This window comes from Cibotium barometz, chromosome 37 (assembly GCF_041138505.1).
Source record: "Cibotium barometz isolate CiBa-2024 chromosome 37, ASM4113850v1, whole genome shotgun sequence".
In the NCBI taxonomy this organism is placed as follows: Eukaryota; Viridiplantae; Streptophyta; class Polypodiopsida; order Cyatheales; family Cibotiaceae; genus Cibotium; species Cibotium barometz.
Genome location: NC_141082.1, coordinates 3,306,804 through 3,328,174, shown reverse-complemented (window position 1 = coordinate 3,328,174; position 21,371 = coordinate 3,306,804). Strand labels below are relative to the sequence as shown.

At 44.8% G+C, this 21,371-nt stretch overlaps 1 protein-coding gene across 3 annotated transcripts in view; it reads left to right on the top strand.

Moving 5' to 3' along the window:
- Positions 1–21,371, top strand: part of LOC147616847 (uncharacterized) — a 119,607-nt gene that overhangs the window by 32,158 nt on the left and 66,078 nt on the right. For all 3 annotated transcript variants that reach the window (XM_086776487.1, XM_086776488.1, XM_086776486.1), the window contains exon 3: positions 14,625–14,697. In XM_086776487.1, coding sequence (XP_086632613.1) covers positions 14,625–14,697 — 73 coding nt within the window. The remainder of the gene's footprint in view (positions 1–14,624; positions 14,698–21,371) is intronic.

Genomic DNA, 21,371 nt, shown 5'->3' with positions numbered 1-21,371 from the left:
AGGCAAATCCATAATAAAATCCATCGTGATACTTTCCCAAGGTTGCGAGGGAATAGGCAATGGCTGAAGCAAACCTGGAGGCTTTTGCCTGTCAAATTTCACCTTTTGGCAAGTAATACATGCACGCACATAAGCCTCAATGTCTTTACGCATGCTTGGCCAAAAGAAATACCTCTGAATCATGCGAGTAGTAGGCATAATACCTCTATGACCAGCATAAGGTGGAGCGTGACATTCGTCCATAACCTTTGGACGCAAATCCTTCACCACACATAGGCAATTATCCTTCATGAGATAACCCTCGTTGATAACATAAGAGGCATGTGAATGACCAGCCATCAAATCAGTCCATATATGGCAAAAATCAGCATCCAAATGATACAAATCTCTCATAGCAGATAGATCTCCATGAGAGGCCACTGAGACTGCAGCAACATAAGGCCTCCTAGATAGTGCATCGGCCACGACATTTTTCTTTCCTGGAGTATGCACAATCTGAAAATGAAACATGGAAAGAAAATTTGCCATTCTCATCTGCTTCTCTGAAAGCTTAGTTTGAGATAGAAAATATCTCAAGCTTTGATGATCTGTCTTGACTACAAATTCAGCCCCAAGAAGGTAATGTTTCCAAATCTTTAAGGCGTGAATTACAGCCAAGAGCTCTTTCTCATAGATATCCATATGAAGCTCAGCATCATGCAAACGACGGCTCTCGTATGCAACTGCATGCCCTTCTTGATTTAGGACAGCTCCTATGCAATCACCACAAGCATCACATTCAACCACGAATGACTTGTGCAAGTCAGGAACAATCAATACTGGACCACATATGATCGCATGCTTGAGCTGCAAGAAAGCATCCTGTTCCTTTGAAGTCCATTTAAAAGCAGTTTTCTTCTTCGTGAGATCATGTAGAGGAGTGGCAATCATAGCAAAATGCCTTATGAAACGCCTGTAATACGAACATAATCCGAGAAAACTACGTACTTGATGTACGTTTTGCAATTCGGGCCAATTCCGAATGGTCTCTATCTTTGCAGGATCCATTGTAACTCCATCCTTGGATACAATATGTCCCAGATAATGAATCTCTGAAAGGAAAAACTCACTTTTCTTGGCATTGATGAAAAGTTTATGCTTCCGCAACTCTTCGAACACTGTGACCAAATGAGTTCTGTGTTCCTGCTCATTCTTGGAGAAAACCAAGATATCATCAAAGAAGACTCCCGTAAACTTGCGATGGGGTCGGAATATCCTATCCATCATACGATTAAAAGTAGCAGGAGCATTGGTGAGACCAAAAGGCATTACCAAGAATTCATATAATCCGAAGGCTGTCCTGAATGCAGTCTTATGGACATCTTGTGGCACCACACGTATCTGGTGATAACCACTCTTCAAATCAAGTCTGCTAAAGCAAGCTGAACCATCAAGCTTATCCAAGATATCATCAATACGTGGAATTGGGAATCTGTTCTTGATGGTAAGCTTGTTCAAAGCTCTATAGTCTACACACATACGGAATGATCCGTCCTTCTTTTGAACAAGAAGCACAGGAGAGCAGTAAGGTGAGGAACTGGGTTGAACCAAACCTTTCTCAAAAAGCTCATTTACCTGCTTCATAATTTCTTCTTGTTGTGCAGCACTCACTCGGTATGCGGGTTTGTTAGGTGGAGAACTACCTGGCACAAGATCTATACGGTGATCTTCGGGCCTTTGTAATACAGGTCATGATGCAAAAGAGCGTATGGTTTGCAAGGCTTGGGGGCAAATCAAGGATCAGCCCGCACCCTTCATGTTTGATGACTGTGCAACTGACAATTTCATCTCTATGCAAATGGCAGCTGCATTGGGTATTGAGGTTGAAAACATGGGACCTCAGATTGAAGCCGAAGCTGCATTTATTGGTAAAGAGGTGCAGGTTACCCCTTTGATTGGGAAGTTGCGCATCCATATACAGGGCTATCTTGATAATGAGCATTTCTTAGTTGCTCCACTGAATGGATGTGATGTATTGTTGGGCAAGCCGTGGCATCATAGGCTTGAGCCCCGCAAAGACTACAAGTCCAATATGATTTCTTTTATGCATAAAGGCCGCATGCATTTTATTGATGCTGGCAAAGAAGGGGATTCCATCCCAGTTGTATCACACATCCAAATTAATAAAGCAATGAAAAAGAGTCTTTCAGCGTACTTGGTTTTTGTGCGTGATAGTCTTATGCCAAATCATCAAAATGTGGATGCTATGTCTAATGATAGGCTGAATTTTCTTAATGCATTCAACGACTGTTTTGCTGACTCGTTGCCAGGTGAATTACCTCCCTTGCAGAAATTCATGTGCAGGCAGGAGTTTGCATAAACAGTAGAGAAGCAAGAATAGTAGCCAGTCGCCTGCAAGGGAGCATGGGGAGGTGCAACCAGTAGAAGATGGGCAGCCTGCAGGTACTGTCGCCTGGCTGTAGCCTGAAGAGGAGATACGCCTGGAGGAGCAGCCGGCTGTAGTAGAGCCTTCAGGTGGTAGCAGCCGCCTTTGTGTAGGCAAAACAGCCTGCAGTAAAACAGGCGCAGCAGTGCAGGGGAAGATGGCAATCGCCTGCAGTTGCAGCCAGCCGCCTGGTGAGAGTAGCCGCCTGCAGTGCTTGTGGAGGTGACAGCCGCCTGTATCAATGCTCAGCCACCTGTAGAGAGGCAGGAACAGCCAACAGAAAAGGGCTCTGCAGCAATCGTTGTGCAGGGAAGGCAGCCGTTGGCTAAGGGTCGCCTGTAGGAGCACATGCGCAGCTTGAGGTGGTCGACGTCTGGAGGAGTAGCGCAGCCGTCAGCAACATGCGATGAAGGTGCACAAAAATCATGCGTCCCCATGAGGTGGTGGGGTTTCTTCTTTTATTAAGGTTGGAGAGGGAGTTTAACCAATTGATTTGGCTGGCCCCCCCACGCTTGCATGTGGGTGGCCAGTTCCAAAAGGGTGTGGTGGGTGACCATGCCCACCCCCACACTCACTTAAGTGGGGCTCCCCACCTTAGTCCCAAAGTGGGTGCCCAAAGTGGTGCCCACATATAAATGAATGTGAACACTTCACCTTATAAAACAAAGGGGTTAGAGATAAAATAATAAAACAACATGTGCAACATACTTACCACCTGTTCACATGCACTAAAACTCGTCAGAATACAGAGCAGACTTCACGACTCACTGGCAGGCGTCCCCGCTCAGTAAGTAACACGTCAGACAGGCAAACACACAAATACATGTCATGCGAAAACAGTTTCAAGCATGCAAATCATGTGTGCATGTGCAAATAGTAACATGGACATATCTCCCGTTCATGGAACAAGTACAAAATATCTGTCGGCACAAAACTGGCACGACATAAAAACATAAAAACCTGGTCTTCCTATGGAGTGACAGTCCCATAGGTAAGACACAGTTCCAGGCACGAGTCTCCCTATGGTGTGACAGTCCCATAGGTAAAACACGGCACGAATACTGGCTCTTCCATGGCCTGACAGTCCCATGGATCGAACACAGTCCAGGTCATACACGGGTGGCATTGGTCTGGCTCCCGTCCATACGACACCATCCTGCTAACACACGGGTGGCACCAGTCTGGCTCCCGTCCATGTCAGCAAAATACTGGCCTCTTCACATGAGACACCGGCCTGGCCTCAAGTGAACGAGACGCAAAAACTAGGAATGGACCAAATGGTCGGCCAATTGGTGACACTCAGCCTTCTTCAGCGCATACATCAGGGCTCACATCCGTGCTTACCTTCAGCATATCTTGTGTGTTTTGGCACAGCCCTCGGGACAGTAGCCCTCTTTGCCATACATCGGGACAGCAACCCTCTACCACATAGGGATAGTAGCCCTCTCTGCTTCAGGTGTGCAGCACCCGTGTCACCAAAGCTTGCACCACTCAGAACAGCAGCCCTCTCTGCTTCAGGTACGTAGCAGCCGTGTCATCAGAGGCTGCACCACCATCATCGTCATCGACGTTACCTTTTTCCGCTGCCACTATCACCTCGGAGTGATTTGCCTCACATCGACGCGAGCCTTTGTCATCGACTGTGCTTCAGCTGGGGAATCGATTCTTGATGGTATTCTTGTTCAGCGCCCTATAATCAATACACATGTGCCAAGAACCATCCTTCTTTTGCACTAAGAGTATAGGTGAGCAAAAGGGTGATGAGCTAGGCTGTATCAACCCTTTATTCAATAGCTCCTGTACCCGACTCATAATTTCTTCTTGTTGGGCTGCACTAATACGGTACGGCGGTCTGTTTGGTGGAGTACTACCAGGAATTAGATCAATGGCATGATCTTCTGGCCTTTCCGGAGGAAGTTCCCCTGGCAATGACTTGGAAAAACAATCTTGGAACCCACATAAGAAATCAGTCCTGTCCTTATCTAACATAGACAAATTAGACTTAGACTCATCATCTTTTGCATCCTTTACATAAATCAAGTACGCGGAAAGATGCTTTTTCATTACTGATGAAATTGCCGAAGCTGATACAATAGGAACAGATTCCCCTTTAAGTTTTACATCCAAAACATGTTCTTTTCCTCTATGAGTCAAAGTGATCTTCCTATTGTATGTATCCACCACCGCATGTACTCTGTGGCACCATGGCATTGCCAACAAAACATCACATCCATGAAGTGGCATGATGAAAAACTCTTCGCTGTCCACGTAACCCTGCAAATGAAGCCTGAGCTTCCCAATAATAGGAGTGACGGGTTCTGCATACCCAGGACAAGCCATGTTAGCCTCATATAAAGGCCCCATCTCCTCTGCACGGATCCCCAATCGGCCAGCCAAATCCGGTGAAATAAAGTTGGCTCTAGCACCTGTGTCAAAGAATATCAAAGCTTTTTGATCTCTCACTTTGCCCCATGCCCTGCACAACTCAGTCTCTTCACCACCTGGCTGTTCCCCAACAAGATCAGGAACCAACCTTGCAGAAGGTTTTGGTTTCTTTGACTTGGGCTCCCCTTTATTGTCAGAGTCCTTTTGGGACTGTCTCTTGGGACAATTAAAAGACATATGTCCCTCTTCTGTACAGTAGAAACATTTCCGGCATCCCTCAAAGCCTGTCTCTCCTCTGGAGTTCTCTTGGGCATTGGCAACTTCTTATACCGCTTCTCTGTAGACCCTTTTCCATCATGCGAAGCATGCCCTGACTTTTCAAATTTCTTGCTGGAGTTCATACAGCCTTTAAATCCAGATGAGACTCCAGTGAGTAACGCATTAGTTGTCATAGCATTCTTTATCATCTGTGACATATTTGTTACTGGAGTCTTGATGCAATAGTCACGCACTTCCTTGGGCAGCCCACAACAATACTTCTCTACCTGCTCAGACAAAGGCACTGCACGATAAGAAGTAACTGGGAGTAAAGCTTCCCAAAACTTCTTGTTATAATTCTCAAGATCTTCACACTTTGATGCATCCAACTTGTGCCATGCTGTCATTACATCCACCTCAAAAGTAGATGTGAGCCATATGGAAGAGAAGACCTGTTTAAGTTGTACCCAAGTAGATGGTGCTATGCCCTGCTAAAGAAGAGTAGACCACCACTGCAATGCATTGCCTTTTTGAGAAAAGTCGCAGCTTTTCTCACTTTAGAGGACTCCGTGTAATTACCACCAGAAAAAGCAGCATCAAACTACTGTAAGAAGGTAAGTGCCTTTAACTTATCTTTGGCCCCACTGAATGTATCAAATTTCACAGCAGCTCCCCCTTCCTTATAATCCTTCGCCTTACCCATAGGCGTTAGATTATCATAAGGAAGTGGTATTCACAAGATTGCTACCCCCAGCATTCATGCCCATCATAGGGTCAACATTACCAATTCCCACAGCTGGCATGCCATACATTCCAGCCATGTTTCCAAACATACTATTATGCATAGCGGGCTGCATGCCCCCATACATATTTCCTTGCATTCCAGGTTGCATGTCCCCAAACATGTTTCCTTGCATTGCGGACTGCATACCACCATACATATTTCCTTGCATCCCAGGCTGAAAATTTGCTCCAAAAGTCCTTGGCATAGCCATACCTCCCTGAGGATAACCCCCAATCATGGATTGGAACACAGAGCCACCACCAAAATAACCTGGATGCATAGTTTGCTGCTGAGGAATAGATGGCTGTCCCAAAAAGGAACTCTGAGAATTAGCACCAAAAGCATGTTGCATGTTCATAAACTGTCCAAAAGATGGATCCTGTGGGAAGGCATCACTATGACCCTGAGGTGGGTTCTTAGAAAGCACCTTCTTCTTCTTCTTGTCAGGCTCAGAATGGGATCTCATAAATTCAGCAAACTTCTCACTTTGTGTGAGTTGCATACACACATCCATTTTACACCGGCCAAACGATTTTTAAACTGAGCATCATCTTCCTCTTTACTAGGCATATCTTCTGGCTGTGTTACATCCTCATATTGCTCATCATCTGCAGTGTGTTCTCCTGCAAGAATATCCTCAGATTCATTTCTCTCAGGAGAGGTCTCTTGCTCTTCCTCTTCATTATAAAAATATTCGTTTTCTGTATCAGACATGTTGCTGAATTTTTCAGCAATGACTTTCCTCGAGTCAACCACGAGCTCACCCCCTTAAGAAAGTTGATGATGGGTCCCGGCAACGGAACCTTGAAACCGGCCTCTGGTAGAAACCAAAGTGCGGTAGACTAGCAGTCACCCTTCCACTTGTAGTCCAAATAAGAAACAAAATTAACTGGAGCTAGAGTGCCCCAAAACTGAAATGAAATCGACACCTGTTGGCCCCAAAGCTTGGCGCCCCTTTCGGTATTTCTTTATTCAAATTCAAAGTGATGTAAAACTGAGTACAACAAAGCCAGCCAAGAGAATACACCTGTATGTCCAATCTGGCAGCCCACAAGACCTCTTAGCACAGAGGATTCACACACAGATCTGTGTCCCACAAAAGCAACACTCTGTGCTTCCCTCTGATCAACCAAGACAATTCAGCAGGGCAGCCTTGAGCACACATCTGGCATATTCCATGAACATGGTTTCACAACTCAGCACAAACATACATCCACTGTCCAGTCTCTGTTTCCACCCTTTCAATCTGCCATACCCCTCCACACACAGTCTACCATGCATCAACAAAAACCCATCTCTGAGAGTATAGTGCTCATGCCGCTGACCCTCAGACATCTGATCATACAACCTTTCAAAGTCCTCATCATGGGCGTACTGCTCTTTCATTTCATCAAGCTCATGATGATAAGCAAGTGAAACTGCTGAGACCTGTGGCTTGCGTGACAAAGCATCTGCCACAACATTCTTTTTGCCTTCCACATGCACAATCTGGAAGTGGAACATAGACAAAAAGTTTGCCCATCGCATATGCTTCTCAGAAAGCTTAGTTTGCGTGAGGAAATAACGCAAGGTCTGATGATCTGTCTGCATAGTGAAATCAGCCCCAAGCAAATAGTGTTTCCATGTAGAAAGAGCATGAATTACAGCCAACATCTCTTTCTCATAAACCTGTAAATGCTTCTCGGCATCTTGCAATATTCGACTCTCATAGGCTATCACATGTCCTTCCCGCATGAGAACTGCCGCAATGTTGTTTCCACATGCACACACTGGACAACAAAAGCTTTTCGGAGGTCCGGTAATACCAATACTGGATCCGAAGTAAGCTTTTCTTTAAACTGTTTAAAGGCTGTAATTTCTTGATCAGTCCATCTAAACAGAGTTGCCTTCTTTGTTAAGGCATGAAGGGGCGAAGCAAATTCAGCAAAATACCGTATGTACCGCCTGTAATAGGAACACAATCTCAAAAAGCTGCGTACATCATGCACGGTTTTCAAATCTGGCCAATTAAGAATTGCTTCCACCTTCGATGGATCCATACGGACTCCATGCTTAGACACAATATGTCCCAAGAAGTGTATCTCTTGCAAGAAGAACTCACTCTTCTTGCCATTAATAACCAGCCTATGGTTCCGGAGTTCTGCAAATACAATGGCCAAATGCCTTCTGTGCTCCTCCTCAGTTTGTGAATGCACAATCATATCATCAAAGAATGTGTCCACAAACGCTCTATAAGGCCGGAAAATCCTGTCCATCATTCTGTTAAATGTGGCAGGTGCATTTGTCAATCCAAAGGGCATAACCAAGAACTCATACAACCCAAACGTGGTTCGAAATGCTGTCTTATGCACATCCTCGGGTCTAATATGTATCTGATGATACCCGCTTTTCAAGTCAATCCGACTAAAAACAGTGAAGCCTTGTAAGCTGTCCAAAACGTCATCGATCCTCGGAATGGGGAATCGATTCTTGATGGTATTCTTGTTCAGAGCCCTGTAATCAATACACATGCGCCAAGAACCATCCTTCTTTTGCACTAAGAGTACAGCTGAGCAAAAGGGTGATGAGCTAGGCTGTATCAACACTTTATTCAATAGCTCCTGTACCCGACTCATAATTTCTTCTTGTTGGGCTGCACTAACACGGTACGGCGGTCTGTTTGGTGGAGTACTACTAGGAATTAGATCAATGGCATGATCTTCTGGCCTTTCCAGGGAAATTCCCCTGGCAATGACTTGGAAAAACAATCTTGGAACCCACATAAGAAATCAGTCCTGTCCTTATCTAACATAGACAAATTAGACTTAGACTCATCATCTTTTGCATCCTTTACATAAGTCAAGTACGCGGAAAGATGCTTTTTCATTACTGATGAAATTGCCGAAGCTGATACAATAGGAACAGATTCCCCTTTAAGTTTTACATCCAAAACATGTTCTTTTCCTCTATGAGTCAAAGTGATCTTCCTATTGTATGTATCCACCACCGCATGTACTCTGTGGCACCATGGCATTCCCAACAAAACATCACATCCATGAAGTGGCATGATGAAAAACTCTTCGCTGTCCACGTAACCCTGCAAATGAAGCCTGAGCTTCCCAATAATAGGAGTGACGGGTTCTGCATACCCAGGACAAGCCATGTTAGCCTCATATAAAGGCCCCATCTCCTCTGCACGGATCCCCAATCGGCCAGCCAAATCCGGTGAAATAAAGTTGGCTCTAGCACCTGTGTCAAAGAATATCAAAGCTTTTTGATCTCTCACTTTGCCCCATGCCCTGCACAACTCAGTCTCTTCACCACCTGGCTGTTCCCCAACAAGATCAGGAACCAACCTTGCAGAAGGTTTTGGTTTCTTTGACTTGGGCTCCCCTTTATTGTCAGAGTCCTTTTGGGACTGTCTCTTGGGACAATTAAAAGACATATGTCCCTCTTCTGTACAGTAGAAACATTTCCGGCATCCCTCAAAGCCTGTCTCTCCTCTGGAGTTCTCTTGGGCATTGGCAACTTCTTATACCGCTTCTCTGTAGACCCTTTTCCATCATGCGAAGCATGCCCTGACTTTTCAAATTTCTTGCTGGAGTTCATACAGCCTTTAAATCCAGATGAGACTCCAGTGAGTAACGCATTAGTTGTCATAGCATTCTTTATCATTTGTGACATATTTGTTACTGGAGTCTTGATGCAATAGTCATGCACTTCCTTGGGCAGCCCACAACAATACTTCTCTACCTGCTCAGACAAAGGCACTGCACGATAAGAAGTAACTGGGAGTAAAGCTTCCCAAAACTTCTTGTTATAATCCTCAAGATCTTCACACTTTGATGCATCCAACTTGTGCCATGCTGTCATTACATCCACCTCAAAAGTAGATGTGAGCCATACGGAAGAGAAGACCTGTTTAAGTTGTACCCAAGTAGATGGTGCTATGCCCTGCTAAAGAAGAGTAGACCACCACTGCAATGCATTGCCTTTTTGAGAAAAGTCGCAGCTTTTCTCACTTTAGAGGACTCCGTGTAATTACGACCAGAAAAAGCAGCATCAAACTGCTGTAAGAAGGTAAGTGCCTTTAACTTATCTTTGGCCCCACTGAATGTATCAAATTTCACAGCAGCTCCTCCTTCCTTATAATCCTTCGCCTTACCCATAGGCGTTAGATTATCATAAGGAAGTGGCTTCACAAGATTGCTACCCCCAGCATTCATGCCCATCATAGGGTCAACATAGGCGTTAGATTATCATAAGGAAGTGGCTTCACAAGATTGCTACCCCCAGCATTTATGCCCATCATAGGGTCAACATTACCAATTCCCACAGCTGGCATGCCATACATTCCAGCCATGTTTCCAAACATACTATTATGCATAGCGGGCTGCATGCCCCCATACATATTTCCTTGCATTCCAGGTGGCATGCCCCCAAACATGTTTCCTTGCATTCCGGACTGCATACCACCATATATATTTCCTTGCATCCCAGGCTGAAAATTTGCCCTAAAAGTCCCTGGCATAGCCATACCTCCCCTGAGGATAACCCCCAATCATGGATTGGAACACAGAGCCACCACCAAAATAACTTGGATGCAGAGTCTGCTGAGGAATAGATGGCTGTCCGAAAAAGGAACTCTGAGAATTAGCACCAAAAGCATGCTGCATGTTCGGAAACTGTCCAAAAGATGGATCCTGTGGGAAGGCAGCACTATGACCCTGAGGTGGGTTCTTAGAACGCACCTTCTTCTTCTTCTTGTCAGGCTCAGAACGAGATCTCATAAATTTAGCAAACTTCTCACTTTGTGTGAGCTGCATAAACACATCCATTACACCGGCCAAACCATTTTTAAACTGAGCATCATCTTCCTCTTTACTAGGCATATCTTCTGGCTGTGTTACATCCTCATATTGCTCATCATCTGCAGTGTGTTCTCCTGCAAGAATATCCTCAGATTCATTTCTCTCAGGAGAGGTCTCTTGTTCTCCTGCAAGAATATCCTCAGATTCATTTCTCTCAGGAGAGGTCTCTTGCTCTTCCTCTTCATTATAAAAATATTCGTCTTCTGTATCAGACATGTTGCTGAATTTTTCAACAATGACTTTCCTTGAGTCAACCATGAGCTCACCCCCTTAAGAAAGTTGATGATGGGTCCCGGCAACGGAACCTTGAAACCGGCCTCTGGTAGAAACCAAAGTGCGGTAGACTAGCAGTCACCCTTCCACATGTAGTCCAAATAAGAAACGAAATTAGAGTGTCCCAAAACTGAAATGAAATCGACACCTGTTGGCCCCAAAGCTTGGTGCCCCTTTCGGTATTTCTTTATTCAAATTCAAAGTGATGTAAAACTGAGTACAACAAAGCCAGCCAAGAGAATACACCTGTATGTCCAATCTGGCAGCCCACAAGACCTCTTAGCACAGAGGATTCACACACAGATCTGTGTCCCACAAAAGCAACACTTTGTGCTTCCCTCTGATCAACCAAGACAATTCAGCAGGGCAGCCTTGAGCACACACCTGGCATATTCCATGAACATGGTTTCACAACTCAGCACAAACATACATCCACTGTCCAGTCTCTGTTTCCACCCTTTCAATCTGCCATACCCCTCCTCTCACAAGGGGCCAGATAACACAACTCTGCAGAGCAGACATAAGCCAGTGGAAAGAAAGAAAGATGGACAAGTTCAGAGCTTACCAATTCAGTGCGTGGTTCTGCACCCGTGAGACCGATCGTACCAGTCTGTACTTGCCAGAAACTGTCTGTACTTTTCTCCCTGCAACCACTTGACTGATGCACCAACTAAGCTTTGATAAAGCATTGCCTACAGCTGGGAATGCATCGCCCACTATTGTTCAGGTCTGAACAGAACTGAAACCAGCTGTACTTGTCCGTACAGGTCAGTAAAGCCCTACTGTACCTGTCCGTACAGTCTCTGCGCCTGCAGCTGTTGCCACTTGTACCTACTGGATAGAACAGTCCTTGACAGCCTGCACCTGTCCGTACAGGCCTGCGTGGCCTGTGTCAGCTTGTACCTGTCCGTACAGGTGTCTGCGCTGTCCTGTCTGCTGCGCCTGTACCAGCAGCACAGTCGTCGCCAAAACCTGCAGCACGTACTGTACCCGCCTTTAGTTTCTGTCAGCGCCCCCTGAACCTGCAGCAGCCGTACAACTGTACCTGTTGTCGTACAGCCCTGTACGGGAAGCCTCCACAACGATTTACGGCCTGTCTGTATAGCCTGCTCTTCACACACACAGCAGTTTCCACCTCTATGCAGTCGACTGTGCTTCTCCTCTCTTCCACGCATGAAACTTGCACGTATTCCCAAAAAGCAAGAAAGAGAGAGATGAGGGAGGCGTGTACCAAAAGTGGAGTTTCCTCCCTCCAAAAATATCCTAAGGCCCAAACTTTAATGTTTATTAAAGTTTCCTAGGGGCCACTTAGGCCTAGGGGCCACCCATGGATAAAACATTAAAAATATTAATGTTCTGGTCCCCCTTCACATTTGAAGATGTCCACACCTCATTCCCTTTGTCCGGACACCCCAAATATGAATCATTTAATATTGATTTTGCTCAGCAACCACCATGCCCACAGTTGTGCTGTTCCATTTTCACAGGGTCATGACAGATACCAATGAAACCTTTCGCAATTGCGTAACAAACTATTCACTGCTAATCACACTTAGCCAACTTTAATCACTGCTGAATTTTGAAGCAAACCACTCAGAATTTTCAGCAATCACTTGAGAGAGAGAGAAGAATGGTAGAGAGAAAGCCGACACAACGTAGACCTGGAACGCCTTGGCCCCTTCACAGGAATATAGATTATTCCTCCATATTTTTTTTTTAACAAAGTGTATTGGCTGATTAAATTCAGCATGGTATCACCATCAAACAAGATTGAAAACAAATGTTTTGAAATCTCTCAATTTGTATGTGATGGCTTACCATACACGCACAAGAGTCGGAGAAACTCACCCGTTTGTGTGCCACCCCAATGGCCTTCCAATGGGTCACACAATGAGTTGTCTTCTCTTGTGTTATGGATGCACACAAGAGTGTAGTCCTTCGAAGAATAATTCAGCTAGCTTTTCTTCAAAGGCTTTGAAACACTTTCCCATGTACACTTGGGCAACACCTCTGCCATGAGATTTATGTGTAAGAAAGAACAGCCAGCTTGTGCACTAGTAGACGAACTAGATTGTGCACAAGGGTGCCGGGATTGGACTCGATGTAAGATGCGATCGTGAAAGTATACGAAAAACAGGATGTATACTTGAGTGACTAGAACAAAGCTCTGAGATACGTGCACAAGAATTGGAGTGCCTATGGATGCCTAATCCAAAAAGATATCTATGAGAGAAAGCCCCAAAACAAGAAACCAATACCTCAAGGTTTTACCCGTGATGATAGCTCTTGTTGATGGAGATGTGGAGCTACTGAGGATGGCGAAGGATGGAATGTAGAGGTAGGGTCGGGCTGATTGGTAGGGTAGAACCGAGGGCTGCCACTGGATTTGGGTGTGGGTTGGTAAATGAGGGCCAATTGAAGCTACCACAAACTTAGTCAGCATTGGGCGGAGCTATCGGCGGTGGTGCATGGGTGGAAAAGCCGTGTAGGTAGGCGACGATGGTGCACTCTACACTTGTGTGTGGACAGCCGCTAGTGTGTGGGTTCTCTTGTGAGTGAACATCTTAAGAGGATCTTATGTAAGCAATGATGTATGTAGATGACACCTCTTAGGGACACTTGGCATCATAGGCTTGATATGTGGCATATGTGCATATGCATACACCTTGTAATGGAGGGTCTTTCCTATAAAAGGACCATCATTATAATGTTGTGTATGCCTAATCTTTCAGTTTATCTCATGCCCTCTTGTTAATCACTCTTGTTAACCCTTGTGATTAAATCCTAATCTTCAACAATACCAACATCTTGGGTCACTTGAGAGCTCACCCTTCTCCATGTTTTATCTTTCATTGGCTTGGGGATCTTGGGGCAGCCTCATCCTTTTCCATAGCTACTGTGTCCTTCTTGACCTCCTCTTTCACCATACACTCCCGTGCAAAGTTACCAATGTACGCTGGAATTTATTGATCCATACTTCCACAACATGCACTCTTTCACATCAACTTCCACACACAATTACTGCTGCCAAGAGCCACCGCTGAGATCCAATAGCTTGGCCTTTGCTTCCGACAGGGTACCTACGTCTCCCCTTCTATCTCCAAAAATGAATGTCTTGGTGGGCAGCTTGGAAGAGGAGGAGCAAGAACCTGTTATTATCGACCTCCTTTTCCTAGATGCAACAGCTTCAGGAGTAGAGGAAAATGCAAAAGGTTACCCACAGCTTCAGGAGGAGAGGAAAACGCAAAGGGTTTCTCACAGACCACTTCAGCTGCGACCTGCGAGTCTAATGCCTCACTTATGCCCTCAGCATCAACACCTACATAAGACATAACCCAGTTCCCATCCTCACAGCAGCCTCTGCAACACAACAAGGCCCATTTATAGCTTTCCAAGGGTCACCTTGTAGACTTCTTGCCCTGAGTACCCCTCGAGTTGGACCCAATCTGTCTTATCATGGTTTGGTCTGTTCTCATCGCGTTTTTTAAACATATAAGAAAACCAATCGCTAAGTTTTCTCTACACCCATCCTGAACCCCGGTACACAGCAATATTCTCATTCTTGTCTTCTGGTACTTACTCTTCAAAGTGATTTTAAAAAAAAATTGAATTAAGGTAGTGAAACGTATGTGTTTGTGCATTTTCTCAGGGGATTGAGGAGTTTGACCAAATCATGCAAGCCTGCCAAGTTATTTGCAAAGCATATCAAATTGGAAGAGCAGGTAGCTATTTTATTTTCCTTCCTTTACTTCTTGCAAATAGGCTAATAAAATGTGCTAGAGTTGGCTGAGTTTGCATCAGCTTTGAAGAAATTTAACACGTTAGATTTTATTTAGTTTATATATCCTTTTTTTGTTTGAAGAGGAAGTAATGTGCATTGACTTCATTGAATAAATGTTTCAAAAGTATAAAAGGAGGCATTCCCCACCACACCCCCCTGGGGTGCCAAAAATTAAAATGAGAACTAAAGAAGCTTTGGTGTTTGCTCAATGCAGACTACAACCCTCAAAAGAGGACGAAGTGACAAGAACACCCTCATGTGAGGTAGGAAAAACCAAGAAGGGGGGGGACTCCATCTCTGGCTGGTGGCTCTTGGAGGGAGACTACATTAGAGGGGGATGCCGGGGGTGCCGGGAGGGGGGGGGGGTGGTGGGGGGTGGGGTGGGGGACGGAGAGCCACATTTAGGATATAGCAAGCTTAGTATAAATAATTCAAAAGTGAGTTATAAGTGAATAATTCCATTAGTATAGCTTTTTTTGGAAGAGCTATAGACGTAAGGGTTATTAGTGGAGTGGGATATCATATTATTGTAGCCTTCTGCTATAATGGTTAGTACCTTGGCCATAAAATTTCTAAACCACTGTTGTCAATCCATAGTAATGCAGACGGCCCATAGTGATGGTTAGTACCTAGGCCATAAAAGTGCTAACCCAATCCTGCCAATCGGCCACCAGGGGCGGGTCTTGGTGATATGAGAAATGTAAAGTCCTCCACAAGATCTATGCTAATCATGGGGTAGCTCACCTCCCAACCATGACCCTCGTCACCAATCTTCCACGAGCCAAGGCCAAGGCTCTGGCACAATCCCATAGACTCATGTCTAATTTCGACGTCCCATACCATTGAGCCTACCCGAAGGCCTTTGACAAGCGAACTTATGTACTTGCCATGTGCATGGCATGAGCATGCCTGCTCTCTTGGTCCAAGCTAGACCTTGAGTGGTCCATCTACACAATTGTCTCCAAATAACCCAGGCCCTCGCTTATATAGTGATAACTATGCCACAAATAGCTAACGTGCTATAAACAGCTATTAAGCCTGTTCTATCAATCCAAGAATCCTAGCCAAGTATCTGCCTGCTAATCCCTAATCATGGGGCTAATTAACCCTATGGATTAGGTTTCTAATACATAGATTAGTGTCTAGGTACATAACATACTTCCCCTCTTCAAGTATTTACTCTTAAATGAAATTAGGGAAGTGCTTACTCAAACTAGGTGTTGACACCCAAGTTGAGTCCATCCTATCTTTCCACTTAATCTTATATTTAGGGATCAACTTGCTCCGAATTTTTCTTTCCCTGAAATCAATCACCCTCTCGGGTTCATGTGAAACATAAGACAAGTCCTCAAATTTGACCAGTTCGTTAGGGGTAAGAAGGTTAACTTGAGCTCCCAACATCTCTTTCAGTCGATTGGCAGGCGGACGCAAGGTTGCTGCCGTACGTACGTACGGATCTGTACAGTACGGTACAGTACCGTACTGTACGGATCCGTACGCAGTCATTTAAAAAAATAAAAAATATGTGGCGTGTGTGGCGAGGTTCAAATTCAGGCGATTGTAGATAAGCGACCACGTTGCACTTTATTTTGGGCATTTTGTGTGTACTTGCAAAATCGAGTGTCCTGTGTGTACCTGCAAAGTTTTGCAGAGCAAATTTCAAGTGTGCGCACTCCTCTGGAGACCTCCCACGAGTCCTTTCCTCGCTCTCTCTCCCGCCCAGACTTCATCGTGCCGCGCAAGACTAACCCGAACTGGGCAATCCACACCAATGTCCTGAGGGTTGTTAACACCCCTTCTCAGCAAGGGTCAGGTACTCGGCTATGGGCGTGCAAGTATTGCGGGGAGCAGTACACTAGCACCATAACTCGCGTCATCAAGCACATGGCAGGTATCGGGTGCACCAATAAATGTGGTCCATGTGATAAAATACCACAAGCTTTGAGGGACCAATTGATTGCGGAGAATTGTCCTGCAATGGGTGGTGCAAGCAGTGTTGGAGGTGGTGAAAGTACGCAAGATGCTCTCCATGATGCTTTTATTGGAGATGTTACAGGTTCAGGTACACTAGATGAGGGTGAAAGCCTTTTGGCTTTAGCCCAATCCACCACAGGTAGGAAGAGGGCACGTATTGCCGATGATGAGGACCTCCTGCCACAAGATGCGAGAGGTACAGGGGAGGCATCAAAGCAATCCACTCTATATCACTATGACATGAGGTATTGTGTAATGGGCTTGGTAACTGATTTAAACTTTAAGTAATGAGGTTCACTATTTTAAGTATTTTGGTTGCTATGTCTACAAAATATTCAGGTTTCTAGGACTATTTACAAATGGTACGTGCTGTTTACGTACCTTAAAATTTGTTCGGTACAGAAGTATGTTCCGTACATACTGATAGCATGCCGTACACTACGTACCTTTGCACCTTGGGCGGACGTTGCCTATCAACATAAAATCGCACATGATCTTGTGCATTCCTGATAGCCTTTAGTGCACTGATTAGCAGTTTGTGCATATTTGCTAAGAAATCTCTAGCCATATTAATCTGAATACCCTTGAGTTCAACTGTTACTATAGATCTAAGTTGGTATCCATACATGAGCATAAGCAGAGCCAATATTTGGAAAACTAGTTGGTTAGAAGTGTCCAGAAAATTTCGAGTCCCTGACATTAACTATGTCAAAAGGCAGTCCATACAACCTGAAAAGATTCTCACAAATTGTTGCGCCAATTCAGCTTGCTTAGCCATCACTTTTGTAAGTAAAAATTGTGCCATCTTCATCAGTCTGTCTACCACCACCGAGATAGCATCATGCCCTTTGTTGGTCCGTGGTAAACCTACAATGAAGTCCATGAAAATATTCTCCCATTTACCTCGTGGGACCTCTAGAGGATGTAACATATCTCGAGTGATAAGGCGTTCAACCTTATTCTCTTGACATGATGACACTTTACCACACAGTCTTGGACATATGCCTTCATCTTAGCTCAAGGAAACATCTGTTTTACCAAATTATAATTCCCTAAAACCGTGGATGACCTGCTCTGTGGGAGCGTCATGACATTCATATTTGATCCTTTTCCTTATCTCAGCGTTATCCAGTATCTGAATGGGGAGAAGAAATTAGGGTTAGGTTTTATGTGGGAGACATACACAGAGAAGAAGGGAGAGAGAGAGAGAGTTGTGGGGATAAGTCAACTCATGATATGAGTGTGTGACTCCCCTATCACACATGTATATTGCACTAGTACACATAGTGCACTTAGTACATTAAATGTACTAAGTGTACTATGTACTATAACTTATGGGCTTGTACACACTATAAGGGTGGGCATAATGCCTTTACCCCAACAACCTCCCACTTTAAGGCAAAGTGCCCTTAAATGAAGGAAAAGAAAAATCAGCATGTACATGATAATATACAAGGCCATATCAAGGCTGAAACTGGCCTCATCCAATGCCCATCAAGTGTCTGCAATGAGCAAACCGCTCCGGAGGCAAACTCTTTGTCAACAGATCAGCCGGGTTGTCATCCGTATGAATCTTAACAAGCTGAATTTGCTTGTTCTCTATCACCTCTCTGATTAAGTGATACTTCACATCCACATGCTTCGTCTTTGCATGAAAGACAGGGTTCTTTGCCAACTGGATGGCACTCTGACTGTCACAATGCAACAATGGAATATCCCCTGTATAACCCAAATCAACCACTAACCGAGATAGCTATAATGCCTCCTTGCAAGCCTCTGTGGCTGCAATATACTCGGCCTCTGTAGTAGATAAGGCAGTGCACTTCTGCATCCTGGATATCCATGACACAGCACCTCCTGTGAATGTAAATACATAACTGGTAGTAGACTTCCGGTTATCTGGATGACCGGCATAATCCGAATCCGTGTAACCATGCACTAATGCATCCTGTTTGCCAAAGCAAATGCATATATCCTGTGTGCCTTTCAGGTATCTCATGACACCCTTCACTGCTTCCCAATGCTTCTTGCCAGGTTTGGCCATGTATCTAGAAACCACTCCCACTGCAAATGCAATGTCCGGCCTAGTAGCAACCATGGCATACATGAGACTGCCACAAGCTGAAGCATACGGAATCTTGGCCTTATCAGCTCTGTCTCTATCCGACTGTGGGCTGTCCATAGCACTGAGTTTCAGATATGGAGGCAAAGGAGTACTAGTCTTCTTCCCCCCGTCCATATTGTCTTCTTCCCCCCGTCCATATTGAACCTCTGCAAAACTTTGCCAATGTATTCCTTCTGAGACAAATACAACACATGCTGATTTTTGTCCCGAAGTATCCGCATACCCAAAATGTGATTTGCATCACCCAAATCCTTCATATCAAAGGTTTGATGCAGCCTCTTTTTCAAGGCATCCATCTCTTTACGAGATTTCCCGGCAATCAACATATCATCAACATACAAGATGAGGATCAATAGACTGCCATCCAAAGCTTTCTTGGTGTATAAGCAGTGATCTATGTCACTTCTCCTAAAATTCTGGGATTTCATGAATGTATCAAATTTATGATACCATTCCCTTGGTGCCTGTTTGAGCCCATAAAGACTCTTTTTCAGCTTGCATACAAGCTTCTCCTTTCCATTCACTGCATAACCCTCTGGCTGTTGCATATATATCTCCTCATGGAGATCACCGTGAAGAAAAGCAGTCTTCACATCCATCTGAACAAGTCCAGATCATCATGAGCAACCAAAGCTAATACAGCTCTAAGTGTGGTCATTTTGACCACTGGAGAGAAGATCTCATCAAAGTCCACACCATATTCCTGCTTGAAGCCCTTAGCCACTAACCTGGCTTTGTATCTTGGCTTTGCATCTGGTGCAACTTTGAGCGTGTAAATCCACTTGCATGGCAAAACCTTCTTGCCTGCAGGTAAATGCACCAACTTCCATGTTCCATTTTTGTGCAGAGAATCCATCTCTGACTTCATAGCACGCTCCCATAGAGCCTTGTCTGCCCTCTGTAAAGCCTCCTTATAACATGAGGGCTCCCCACAGTCACTAAGCATCAAGTAGTCAACCCCTGGAACAAACCTGTCAGGGGGTCTGGAGGGTCTAGTGGACCTCCGTACCAAATGACCATCATTTGCAGGTTGTTGTCCAGCCTGCATATCACCTATTGGTGGCTCCTGTTCCATGCCATATGGTTGAAAAATCATGCCCGGTATCTCCTCTAACTGTGGTATATGCATAGGGATATCTTCTGCCATCTCTGGCTGTCCATTTGGACCATTTTCAGCACCATTTAAGGGCTGGTTTTGCTGCTGTAATGGCTGATTTACAGCCCTTGGTTGTTGTCCATGATGTCCATCATCATCAAAGATGACTCTGCCAGTCTCCTGTTGCCTTGCAGGCTCCTTATACATGCATGTTTCATCAAAAATGACATCATTGCTGCGTATAATCTTTCTATTTACTGGATCCCAAAGTCTATACCCCATTTCACCTCTGTCACCATATCCTAGGAATATGCATTTGTGAGACTTAGGATCAAGTTTGGTGTGCATTTCCCTGTGTATGTGCACGTACGCAACGCAACCAAACACTCTCAAGTGCTTGTATGACCGAGGCTTCCCTGTCCATACTTCCTCTGGCACTTTCCCACCAAGCCTCGTGTTAGGTCACCTATTTATAAGATGAACGGCTGTCATAACAGCTTCAGCCCAAAAACCATGAGGTAATGCAGCATGTGACAACATAGAACGGACCTTCTCCTGAATGGTCCTGTTCATCCTCTCTGCTGTCCCGTTTTGTGGAGGATCATAAGGAGTAGAGAGCTCCCTCTTGATGCCTTTAGCATCACAAAAGTCCTGAAACTGTTTGGACATATACTCTCTACCATTGTCGGAACGCAAAGCCTTCAGTGTTTTGCCAGTTTGATTCTCAACAAGAGCAACAAACTTCTCAAACACTGAGAATGTATCACTCTTCAAACGAAGAGGATAAACCCACACCTTGCGTGTGGCATCGTCAATAAATGACACAAAATATTTTGCCCCTCCCAAAGAAAGCTGAGGCATCTCACATACATCTGTATGCACAAGCTCTAACTGAGCATCTTTCTGTGCAAGAGCTTTCTTGTGGGGGCACTGGAGTTGCCTTCCATATATACAATGCTCACAAAACTGAAAACTTGAAAACTTTAGAGAAGGCAAGTAACCAAAACGAGACAATTGCTCCATTCCTTCGACACTCATGTGCCCAACCGGCTGTGCCACATAGAGATTTCCGGCAGCTCGGTTGCATTTACATTAGCATGGTGACAAACACCAGCATGCATGAAATAAAGAGTGTCCACCTTAGAGCCTCTGGCAACAACCAGTGAGCCCTTACTAATCTTTCACTTTCCACGACCAAATGTGGTAACATAATCAGCATCATCAAGCTGTCCAGTAGAAAGTAGGTTCTTCTTGATCTCAGGCACATGCCTGACATCATGGAGCATAAGCTGTGAACCATCTGAAAACACAAGCCTCACATCACCTCTGCCAAGAATCTTGCATGCATGGTTGTCACCCAAATAAACTACTCCTTCATTGCCAGCAGTATACCTGACAAACAAGTCTCTGCAACCTGTGA